The 11609-nt window shown below is 48.9% G+C and overlaps 1 protein-coding gene across 2 annotated transcripts in view; it reads left to right on the top strand.

Annotated features, from left to right (window-relative positions):
* The window catches only part of SEMA5B (semaphorin 5B), a 244427-nt gene that overhangs the window by 81664 nt on the left and 151154 nt on the right, over window positions 1–11609 (top strand). For both annotated transcript variants that reach the window (XM_019554058.1, XM_019554059.1), the window contains exon 3: window positions 5805–5904. In XM_019554058.1, coding sequence (XP_019409603.1) covers window positions 5805–5904 — 100 coding nt within the window. The remainder of the gene's footprint in view (window positions 1–5804; window positions 5905–11609) is intronic.

Genomic DNA, 11609 nt, shown 5'->3' with positions numbered 1-11609 from the left:
AGGACCGAGCCCTGGGGGACCCCACTGCCCACGTCCTTCCAGGTTGAGAAGGACCCATCCACTACCACCCTCTGGGTGTGGCCCACCAGCCAGGTGGCGACACATTTGACTGTGTGGGTGTCGACACCACAGCCCCCCCAGTTTCTTAATGAGAACAGGGTGAAAGACAGTGTCAAAAGCCTTCCAGAAGTCCAGGAAGACGATGTCCTCTGCTACCCCGGCGTCTAATGATCTGGTGATCTGATCGTAAAAGGCCACCAGGTTGGTCAGACAGGACTTGCCACTGATGAACCCATGTTTGTTGCCCCTAAGCATGGTTTGATTTAGGGTTTGTCTGCACACAAAAGCTATACCCGAATAGGTCCTCCTGAATATCCCCGTGTGTGCGCCTTCTCATGTCTGCAGTGCAGTTTAGGGGTGCGATTGCAGTTTAGGCAGGCATTGCTGGGCTAGTATTAAACTAGCTAGATTACATCCTTTTAAGTGTTGTTGCTGGGCAACAGAAGGCACGTCTACATGTGCTTTTACACGCCTAAACTTTAATGTGCATTTGGCTAATGCACATTAAGGCAGTTTAGGTGTGCGTCTACACATGCACATGCGAAGGCGCATTAATGAAGTGAGAGGACTGATTTGGGACTAAAGTTAGGTGCTTTATCTATTCATGCCTAAATTTGATACCTGCTTTTGCAAAGTATCAAATTTAGGCACAAATAGCCTAAAATGACTAATTTTAAGGTGCATCAAGGGTGCACACATATAGACCTATGCCCTTAATGCACCATAGAAATGGCTGTTGCACCTTAAATTGATACGTGTAGCTATGTCCAGAGTGTTCAGTGTGGGCAACAAACCTTTCCCCAGGACCCTGGGTAAATATTTGGGTAACTACTTTGTAATTGGCACCTAATCTAAAGCTGCAGCTTAGACAGCACTGTTACCCTGCAGTATAGGGGTAAGCTGCCCAGGGGTATAAGTGAGGTCCAGCAGGGGTAGATGGAGCCTTAGACCTTCTGCTTGGCTTCTTCCTCACACATAGCACGTGAGGTGTGGATGTGGTAGAGATTGGCCTGATTTTAGACATCACAGGCATGAACATGATTCTCACCAGGTTCATAAATCTGATCCAAAGCCCCTGGGTTTGGTGGGAAATCCCTGCCCTTAGACCACTGGCTCCTGTGGTTAGGTGTGCTCTCCCCTTCCAGCTGACTGTTCTCGCCACCCTCCGTAATTTGTTCACAGTAAAGTGTTAGCAGGAAGCAGAGCTGACCTCCCGTCTGGTACTGTGTCTAACCCCAAGCAAATCCTTATGGCTGCTGGCAGACATTAATTTAATTGCATGATTGCAATCTGATGAATTTCAGCCTGGATCAAAAAAAATCACATGTCCTACATGGCAGGACATGCACAGTTTTTGGGGATCTGGGATAAAATTCCTCAGAACCCCCCATGTGCACCGGGACCTTTAAAGTTACCCTGCTGGGAAGATTAAAGCCAGCAAGGCTTTAGAAGTGCTGGGGCTTGGGGAGCCCTTCGGCACCACCCAAGCTGCCCTGCAAGCAGGGCTTCCCAGCAAAGCTTCACATGCCACATTGCTCAGGTTAGAGCCCCGTATAAACCAACCACTGATGTGTTGCACGTTGAACGGTTTGCCATTTTATGGTGTGCTGTTTTGTATTGACTGGATATGCATTATGCCACAATTTAACACAGTACGTGCGCAATAAACGCAACACCTGTCAGGAACCTATCTCTCTTCGCTTCTTTTTATGCACCCATGGATAGCTAGGCACTAGTGAACCCAAAGCCTGCATCTTTTATGAAGCGGCGATGGGAGCTTAGAGACCCTGCATAAGGTGAAGGGAAGCACAGTTGCATGGTCCAACCAAGGCAGAGATCCTTTTAAGTGCAGGTCAGCAGCCCACTTCTGGCTCCACCCATTCCAAGGATTATAAAGACTGAGAGCCAGAAAGGAGAACGGGTCCAGGCTGGGAAACCAAAAGGGGAGGGCTCCTTGGCACATGGACTTGACTGGTCAGCTCCCAGTAGGAAGAAGAGCTCCCAGTAGGATCTATATAGAGGCCAAGGAGGCAGTGAAGGGATTATGGATCCAGAGCACCCATGGACACCACTGGACTGAGGCAGGACGTGGCCCACAGCTGTGGGTCTAAGACTGACTGTGACCTGGCAGTCTGCCCGTAGCTGAGCAGGGACCAGAGCTGGGAGTCAGCGGGGCAGGAATCCTCTACCGGTGCTCCAGGTGGGGTAGCGCCGCAGCCGCATACGCACTACCCAGGCAAAGTGACTGAATGGCCCAAGAGGCTGTGGATTACAGTGAACAAATCCAGTGTGGCCAGAGATCTAGGGTGGCCTGCCTCCCACACCAGAAGCCCATAAACCAGTCAGATCCATAAACCGGCATCGGGCTGGGGATGGGCTGGCGCGGACTCAGCCGCTGGGGATCCCATTGCTAACACCGCGCCTGTTAGAAACGGTTCTGCTGTTTGCTGCGAGTAAAGAGAAATAGAGAGCATGGTACTTTAAGACCCTGGAAATTGTTAGAAACACCAAGCACAAAGGGAGGTCTTGATGAGCGTGCGGCCCGGAAGCCATCCAGTTCCTAGATTTCCATCCCCTGCTGCTGAGAAGCAAAGCGAGGACCCGGAGTTTTAATTTTTCATAGTGTTTTTAAACACGTACATTTGCAATTGTAAACATACCCCGGCGCTGAGGCTTCCCAGCCAAATTAGAGACACAAGCCTTGCAAAAAAAAAAAAAAGAAAAAAAAAAATCAGTTCTCTGAGAGAGGTCAAACACAAGCAAACTCCGGAGTTCATTAGGTCCATCTGTGTAAACTTCAGCTCATGTGGGATAGGCCCAGCAACACACGTACCTAGTGCAACTGAGCCTGTTTTAAACATGGAGAAAAACCCTCCATAAAAGCCCCGAGCCGCCCTTGGGGGATGCTTGTGGTCTGAACGATAGGTTTTAACAGGCCGGATGAAAAAGATCTGCATCCTTTCTCTCCACTTGCATTTTCATTTCCCTTCATCCTTTCACTCCGGCAGAAAGGCAGGCTAGGGAGGGGAGTATGCTGTTTGGTATTAATTCCGACGCTGCACAGTTAGATATTCTTAGCTGGGGCCCATGCTGGGTTTAATAATCTCCAACTACATGCCCATAAAAGCTTAATTTTGCTATGAAGATGCATGCCTTGCAGCCTTTAATTTAATAATCGCAAAGGGTTTCTTTATAAGTTGTGCCACCTGCAGCAGCAATAGAAATCGGGATGGTGCCTGTTATTTCATGGGTTTGATTGATGTTTAAACTGACTACGCAAAGAATCGAGCCACCCACAGCCTTTTTTTTTTATTGCCCCCAATTTTATTTTTTTACCTGCAATTTGTCAGAGCTTGCTATTTAAAGGAAGAGCTGATGGCTGCCTCTCTGCAATGCCCAGCTTTTGCTTAGAGCAGCAAATGAAGAAATATTCTTCTGCTGCTGCACTGTAATACTGGGTGAGATCGTGAGGACAGAAGGTGTGGGGGGGGGAGGAAGACAAGAGAAATTATGGGCTTCAAAGCAGGATCTGGAAAAGGTTTTGTGGGATGTACCAGCTCCCCCAGCACTCAGCGGGAACAGCCTAGAAATCTTTGGCATGGGTCAGCTGGCTCTCCTCACCTACATGTTGCAGCCGCAGAAAGGTAACTTCAGCTAAAGAGCTACGGGAAAAGAAGACAGAGCCCCGTTAGTTAGGAGAAGGCCAGAAGAGAAGCCACCGTGCTAGCACATCATGAAGGGTCTCAGAGGACCGTGGAGTTGGTGGGGAGACTTGAAGGTCAGTCTGGCTCCATTCTTCCTTCCTTCATGCCTCTGTATGGAGAAGTGGAAGAGGGCACGTGCATACACCTGAAGGCAGGAGGTTCAGCTCCATGCAGCACTGTTCCCGTTGTCGGGGGGGCGCAATGCAGCACCGAGTCAGCGCATGAGACCGTGATTGCTTGCATCCCTGCCAAACGGTGGACAGGAGCGGTTCAGTTGAGAGAGTGGAAGACACAAGTGCATCTCCAAGGGCGCAGAAGGCAGGAGGAATGAACCTGCCTGGGGAGGGAGGGTTCAGCCAGCGGGCGATTGGGCTCCTCGTGGCTTGGGAGGTGCCAAGCATTTGTCCATCCCTTCTGGTCCCTGGTGGGGGTTGGGGTTAACCAGCAAGCAGCCAGCTGTATGGTTATTGAGGGGCCATGGCCTTCTGTCATCCTTCAAAGCATGCCCAGATCTCAGCATGCCCTGTGAACAGCGAGTACCCCTTTGAGGTAGGGAAGCGTACTCATCCTGCACGCGGAGCTGAGGGAATGAGAGGTCAAGGGCACGATCTGCAAACCAGTCTGCCAGAACCTTTAACCCACACTTAGGTGCATAGAGGCAAGCCACCTGATGGACTAATTTGTACCTAACTGCTTGGTAGTGTCACGGATGGGTAGAAAGGATTATTGGGTTTGCTCCAAGGACTAACTGCTCTTTGGCAAGGGGGAAGGAAGATCTTAGTTTTTGCTTTCATAATTCTTCTTGTGTGGGGTCTAATTAACTCCCTGAGCATCCAGTGCTCTAAGGGGTCAGGGTTTTTGGTCTGTCGTCCAGAGAGAGGTGCTGACGTGGCTCTGATTTGTGCCTTTACTACCTTGGAATTACACAAATTAGAAATAAAGCAGATTTTTAACCATGAACGCAGTTAACCACTGGAAGTGAAGGATTCTTTGGGAGGCGGCAGATTCTCCATGCCTTGATGTCTTCAAAGCAAGGTTGGATGCTGTTGCAGAAGATGTGTTTTACTCTCATTGTGGAGTCTTTGAAAGTAGAATTGGGCACCATTATACAGCCTGTATGTTTTATGTAGGAAGTCAAAGTAGATAATCTTACAGTTCCTTTTTTGGCCCTAACATTTATAAAAAGCTTTGACTTTGAGTGCCCTGGATCTGGACTCAAGAAGTGCTTTGCAATTTTTTTTTCAATACAATTTAACCAAGTCAGCTCTTGTACTCCTCTTGTTGACTGCATGCAGAGTTTTGCCCATAGGAACATGGCCAGCAAAGTATTTTGCCTCATGTCTGGATTACGGGAAGAATGTCTAGCTTGGGAAATCTGAGCTCTTAGATGAAACGACTATCTCGTTTAGGCCTGATTCAACCCTGCTGGAGAATTGTGTCGATTTGGGCACTAATATGACCCTCCTCATTGTACAGGACCGCCATTGGGGCAGAATAGCTCGGTCCCCATTTTACTGCTGAGAAAACCAGATGGAAGGTAAAATATGCGAGCTGGTTATTTTGGAGCCAAGAATGAAACTCAAGGTTTCTTGAGTCCCAAACCGGTGTCCTATCTGGTAGCCCCCTTGTCTTGTTCTGGGTCATACCATGTTCCTTCCACTTAACGAGGAGAGTGAGTGAGTGAGTGAGTGAGTGGATGAGGGAAGCCCAACATCATTGGCTTTCATGAAGTTGTACCTATGAACAGCCATTTGCAATTTGGCTCAGAGACTTTAAGGCAAATAAGCTTCAGCTGCCATTATATCTGGAATTAATGCTGACAATCTTGGATGCAAACATAACCGCTGAGACAACCCCACATTTATGTGCAATTTTTGCACTTTCTGTGAGGGCTCGGAATAAATAGAAGTCCTTTAAATAGATTATTAATTATCCTTCCTCTGACAGATACTCAGTAGGAAATCCATTAGTGGGTGTCCAGGTGAACTCACTGCTTCCAGAGCAGCTTTATTGTTTTTTACTTTTTCATTTTCTTTGCAGATCTGAAGCCCTGGGTCTCGAATTTCACCTATCCAGGTGTACATGACTTTTCTCAGCTTGCACTGGATGCCAACAGGAATCAGCTCATTGTGGGAGCCAGGTAACGATAATCTTTTAATTAGACCAGGATTGCTGCTCAGGCTCTTTCCTTCAGGTTGCTGGCTTCGAAGAAAATTGTGTTTCCAGCTCATGTGCCTTGTCTTGCTCACTCTCTCTTAAAGAAAGAGCTGTAATTTATGGAGCGAGATTTAGAATTTCAATATAATTACAAGGAAGAGAAAATTACTGCCCCCCCCACCTGTCTTGGATGCAATAAAAATGACTGCTTAATGAAGTGAAAAGCTGCTGTCTCCCAGGCATGTTTGAAGAGTTGTGGTAGGTTGATCTAGTCCATTTTTTCTGCCAGGACAGGACCGTACTCAGTGGATTATTTACAGTTGTTTGTCTATTTGAATTTTCCATTGGTGATAGTGTTCCTCGCTCTGTGTGCATAAGCACTTTTGCATTATCTGCACGGAGGCTAAAATGGCACGAGGGAATGGGGCTTCCCTAATTCCCCATGAAAACCCACTCTGCAACCCTTTAGATCTCACCTGGAGCAGATTTTGCCAGAACAAGGTTCTCAGCTGGTACGAGTTGGTGTAGGTCCATAGTTGTGACCCGTCGGATATAATTTGTACATATTTCCCCGAAATGGCCCAAAGCTTGCAAATTTTTCCCAATGATTCAGCTGGTCTAATAAAAGATATCACATTTACCCAAATAACCAGGTCTACCTATATCTGTAGATCAACGTGGCTACAACCCCCCCATATATGTCCCTGTATTTGTACACATGGCATCCTAAAGGAAGACATAGGTAGAAACACAAATACAGCATAAAAAGAAACAAAATGTAAGTGTAACCCAGGTGGTACTGCAAGAGGTACCCGCTCTCCAACTGAAGGGACCACAGCAGGTGCACAAGTACTGTGGGAGGTGTAGGGACTCTCCTCCCCTATAGAGCAGAGCCAGACCACCAATGGGGACTTAACCATATACCTTTTAATACTGGGAACTTAACAGGCATAAATCAGGGGGTGTAGTGGACACTACAGTGCCCCAAGGGGGCAGGATTCAACAAAGGTTAGACACTTACAGTCATTGACAAAAAACAGGATTAACAAAATATAAAACACAAACAGCAGAACAAACAATACGGGTTGGTGAAATATAAAAAAGGCACAAAATGCAAACTGTCAAGTGACAAGGAAATATAGGGCCTTGGTACCTGGAGGGGGAAAAGCACATTAACCCCTAAGAAGATTTGTGTCTTTTTATCTCACTCACTGCTGCTGGGCCTTGAACCCGGATCTCCCGTGGGGTAGACAGGAACCCTGCCATACAACCACCACTGGTAACACAGCTCCAGCTTACTAGGGGTCTTGACCAGCCCAGAGCCCCGGCTGCACATCAAGCTGCCTGGCCTCTGATTGGAGGAGCTGGAAGCAGGGCTGGGAACCTCTCAGGTCACTGCTCAGATCCTGGCTGGAGCAAGGGAGCCTCTCCTGCTGGCTGCAGCCTCTCCCACGGGATCCTGGCCCCCCGTGGGGGCCTCTCCTGCTGGCCGCACACCGCGCTGCTGAGGGTCCCACTGCTGCCTGCAGGGCCTGCTCTTTCAGGCTCTTCCGGGGCACTGCTCCTGCCCTGCTGGCTCAGCTCTTGCCGGCTCTGTGAAGCTCCTCCCTTGTTGTCCCTCACTGGTCTCTCTCCTGAGTCAGCCCATGCTGCCCCTTTTATCCCCCTCCAGGTGAGCCGGGGGGCCAATCGGGACACAGGGGGGTGAATCTCTGGGGCCTGATTGGTGAGGAAAGGGAATCCCAAGTCCTCCAATCATCATTTGCCCTTTCAAAATCCCTGGGCTAGGTCACTGCCAGCTCCCCTGTCACTTAAGGCTGCGGTTACAGGTCAAAACCTCTGGTACAATGAAATAAGATATGCCAGGAGTGAGTGAATCATGGGTAGCAACAGCAACTTTTTACTGTGTAATGAACAGATAAGACAACTCAAAAAGAATAGTGTTGTCCAATAACTCAGCCATCAGCAACAGCTTAAGTGTGTTTACAATGGGATATGCTGTGAGGGTGCTCTTAATGAAAATATAGGAACAGACTTTACAGGAAGGGTGAGGCAAACAATATAAGCAATAGGCTAAAAGCATATATATGATAGAAAAAAGAATATATGATAGCTACCTAGCTATGATACAGAGGGCATTTTCTTTTGGCTCCAAAGAAACAGCTCAAGTTGGTAATTAGTGGGTGCATTTACATGTGCTATTAATATGCAGCAATGAACTCTGGTGCATATCGCACTGGAGTTTATTGCTCCCAGGTGCCATGTTTCAATGAGTGCCTGGGACTGCAGCATTTTGAGCCAGGTCAGAGCAGCCCCAGCCGGCAGGGAGTCTGGGGGGTCAGCCCACCAGCCCTGGATTGCTCTGACTCAACTTAACATGCTGGCAGGCAGCCCCCTTGTTGAAGCATCCTTGTGCTGCAGCCAGCCCCGTCAGCATCTACAGGTGCATTGCTGCAAAGCAAACACTCCGCTGCAGGACAGTGCTTGCATTTACAAGTACTAACTTACTGCGGAGTTAATTAGTTTAATCCCTTCTAATAGCACTGCATGTGTAGATACCAAGACATTTACTGCAGAGTTACTTAGGCAACTCTGCAGTAAACATCTCATGTAGATGCGCTGAGTAGATATTTTCTAGATATTTGTCCCGTAAACAACAGGCTTTAAGTTAAACTAGTGAAACTAGTGCTTATATTGACCTTCTCATGCCTTTGATATAGAAGCTGACCAGTGTTTTCTGTGCCAGCTAATGGTTTTGTCTACCCTGGGATCTTAGCCATTGGCTACTGGTTCATAGATTCATAGATGCTAGGGTCGGAAGGGACCTCAACAGATCATCAAGTCCAACCCCCTGCCTGGGCAAGAAAGAGTGCTGGGGTCATGTGACCCCAGCCAGATGGCTATCCAGCCTTCTCTTAAAGACCCCCAAGGTAGGGGAGAGCACCACCTCCCATGGATGCCCATTCCACATTTTGGCCAAATTTTGGTATTTTTTACATTTATTAGGATACAAGTGAGAAGTACACGAACGGAAGGATGAACAGGCCACACCCTAAAGAGTGTAAAGTCTAAATAGTATCATTGTCCCAGAGTGGACCCCCCCCTCATTTTTGACACTGTCAGCTCTGGTGCAGTATGAGTTGACCTCCCACAGCATACTCCAGCTCCAAACCCGGCTAAAACGCATTGCTGCGAGTTTGCTGTCTATTCCGGGGTTTGCATTGATGCCGTCATGCTCCTGCTACAATGTCATGGTAGACAAGGGTAGGACGGCATCCTGTCTGAGTAACACCAGAGCCACCTGCAGTTAAAGAAACAACAGCAGTGGCAGATATTTGGCAAATCTGTATTTTATGAACAGTTTTAAGAGGGTTAATGTAAAGACCTGGATGTTTCCATCTAATGTGCACCCTGGGATATCATTAGACAGCGCTGCAGAGTAGTTTTGACTGGGTTAGTGTAAAGCAGGGTACGGCAATTATTTCAGGTGGAGGGCCACTTACTCAGTTTTGGCAGGCTGACAAGGGCCACATGGGTAGCTGCACCCCTTGACAGGTGCCCTGCCCCCTGGTCACCATCTTGGGACCAATTTCCCAATATCTTGGGACCAATGTCCCAGGGCCAGCACCGGTGTGGCCCAAAGCAGGACACAGGCTGGCAGGGGCCTGTGGAGCCAGGCTGAGCTGCACCAGCAGGAAGAGGCGGGAGCTGACCTGGCTCCATAGAGTCCCTACCAGCTGGGACCCCACGCTCCTGCCAGCCAGCTCTGGGCCCGCCGGCATTGGCCCTGGGACACTGGTGCAGGCCCCATGCTCCTGCTGGCTCCCTTCCCACTTACTCCCAGTGCCCCCCAGCCCTGCGGAACAGGTGGGGGGCAGCGCACAGCCCTGACCCCCTGCTTGCTGGCAGGGAAGAAGCTAATGCTGAGCATGGGGAAAGCGGCCCCTTGCCTGCCCCGTGGCCAGCGCTCCCTGCTGCAGGCGGTCGCAGCCCGCGCAGGGCTGTCCGGAGCAGGCACAGGCAGCCCGATGTGGGCTGCGAGTGGCTGCAGCACGGCGCCAGCCATGGGGTGAGCAAGGGGCCGCTTTCCCCCTGTCTGCCCATGCTCAGCTTTTCCCTGGGCCACTTTTCCCCAGGCTTCTTCCCTGCCTGGGGTCCTCCCCTGCCCTCTCCCCCCCACCCCGCCTTACCTGTGGGTGTGGCGTGGGGCAGCCATGTGGTCCCAGGCCCAGAAGACCCTGCTGGGGCTCCCAGCTGGGGTGGCAGGGGTGGCAGGCCCTGCTGTTGTGGGAGTCTGCTGGGCTTCCCCTGGGTCCTACTGCCCTTGGTTCCTGTCGTTTTTGACGGGAACCAAGGGCAGATGAATATTAATTTTCTAAATTTTTTAGGGGCCCCACGGGCCGGATAGAAGGGCCTTGTGGGCCATATCCAACCTGCAGGCCACATTTTGCCCACTCCTGGTATAACGGTACCTTGCTGTCTCCCTAGGCATGGTATTGAGAAACTGTTGGCTGACACTCTGTCCTGTTGAATTTACAAATACTCAGCTTGATATGGTAGCTCCGAGAACAGCCCTGTCCTCCTCTTATCGTAGGATGTCTCTTGTGATGGAGTAACACGATGCCAGTGTACATCTCCACATTGCTTAAATATACCATTCCTGGTCATTTTAGTAAAAAGTCAGTAACTCTAGGGGCTGTGGTAGGGTTTGGGCAATAGGGCAGAGATGATAATGCTCTCATGTCTTGTTCCCTGGCAGCTGTATCTGTAGCATGGCCTTTTTAAATGGTTGTATTGCAAAGGTCGGCGTTTCAGCCTTTATTTTACCAGTTAGAGGCTGTGTCAGCTCATCAGCCTAGACCCCATCGTTCTTTATACATACTCTATTTTGCCATTGAGCATTATAGAAATGGCTTTTTAGAGCATCCGGGATTTGGGGCTGAGGAGAATGCTTGGTTTGAGAAAGCGGACACAGACTGAAACTTAAAAAAGAATTGAGGAAACTCTTCTGAACCTGGGAATTGGGATGATGTGAGGTCAGAGATTTCAGTTACTCTTTCCAGCGAATCCTACGAGAACTGTTGCAGTTTGTAGCAGTATCTACCAGGGAAGTTTGCTGTCTTCATAGAAACTGATGCATGCCAAGTCAAAATCCCAGAAACAAAGCTTGCTTAGTGGGAGTAGTAGATCTGTCTGCTACGTACAATGTTTTTAATAACCCGAGAATGTAAAAGTAAGGGTATTAAAAGATCAAGCTGTCACAAAACTTACTCTGCCCTTGTCATATATACACTTCTAAAAAATGTGCATTTGAGTACAGCGTGACCTTAATCCTGACCCTTCAGTTCCTTTTGTTTAAATACACTATAAACTTCTTACGTGAGTTTATATGATTTGGAGATGTAGCAGTAAGTCCTGCAGCACTTATTTTTTTTCCCCTGAGTGCCTCAACTTTAGAGGTCATATGATTGTGCAATTATTTCAGCTTTATTTTTTTAAAGGCAAGTGTCTGCCCATTATGGTTCTTGGGAAGAGCATGGAAATAGGATGATGAAGGCTGAAGATCTGAAGGTGATAAAGGCTAAAGAACTCCCCAAACATATATATGCTGTGGTGGGGAGGGGGGAGCGGGCCCGGACCCTAAGCAGCAGGAGGGAAGGGGGCCCAGATGCGGGGGGAATGGGGCTC

Source organism: Crocodylus porosus, unplaced genomic scaffold (genome assembly GCF_001723895.1).
Source record: "Crocodylus porosus isolate Cpor-Errol unplaced genomic scaffold, CroPor_comp1, whole genome shotgun sequence".
Classification (NCBI taxonomy): domain Eukaryota; kingdom Metazoa; phylum Chordata; order Crocodylia; family Crocodylidae; genus Crocodylus; species Crocodylus porosus.
This window is presented reverse-complemented; position numbering and strand designations above follow the sequence as displayed.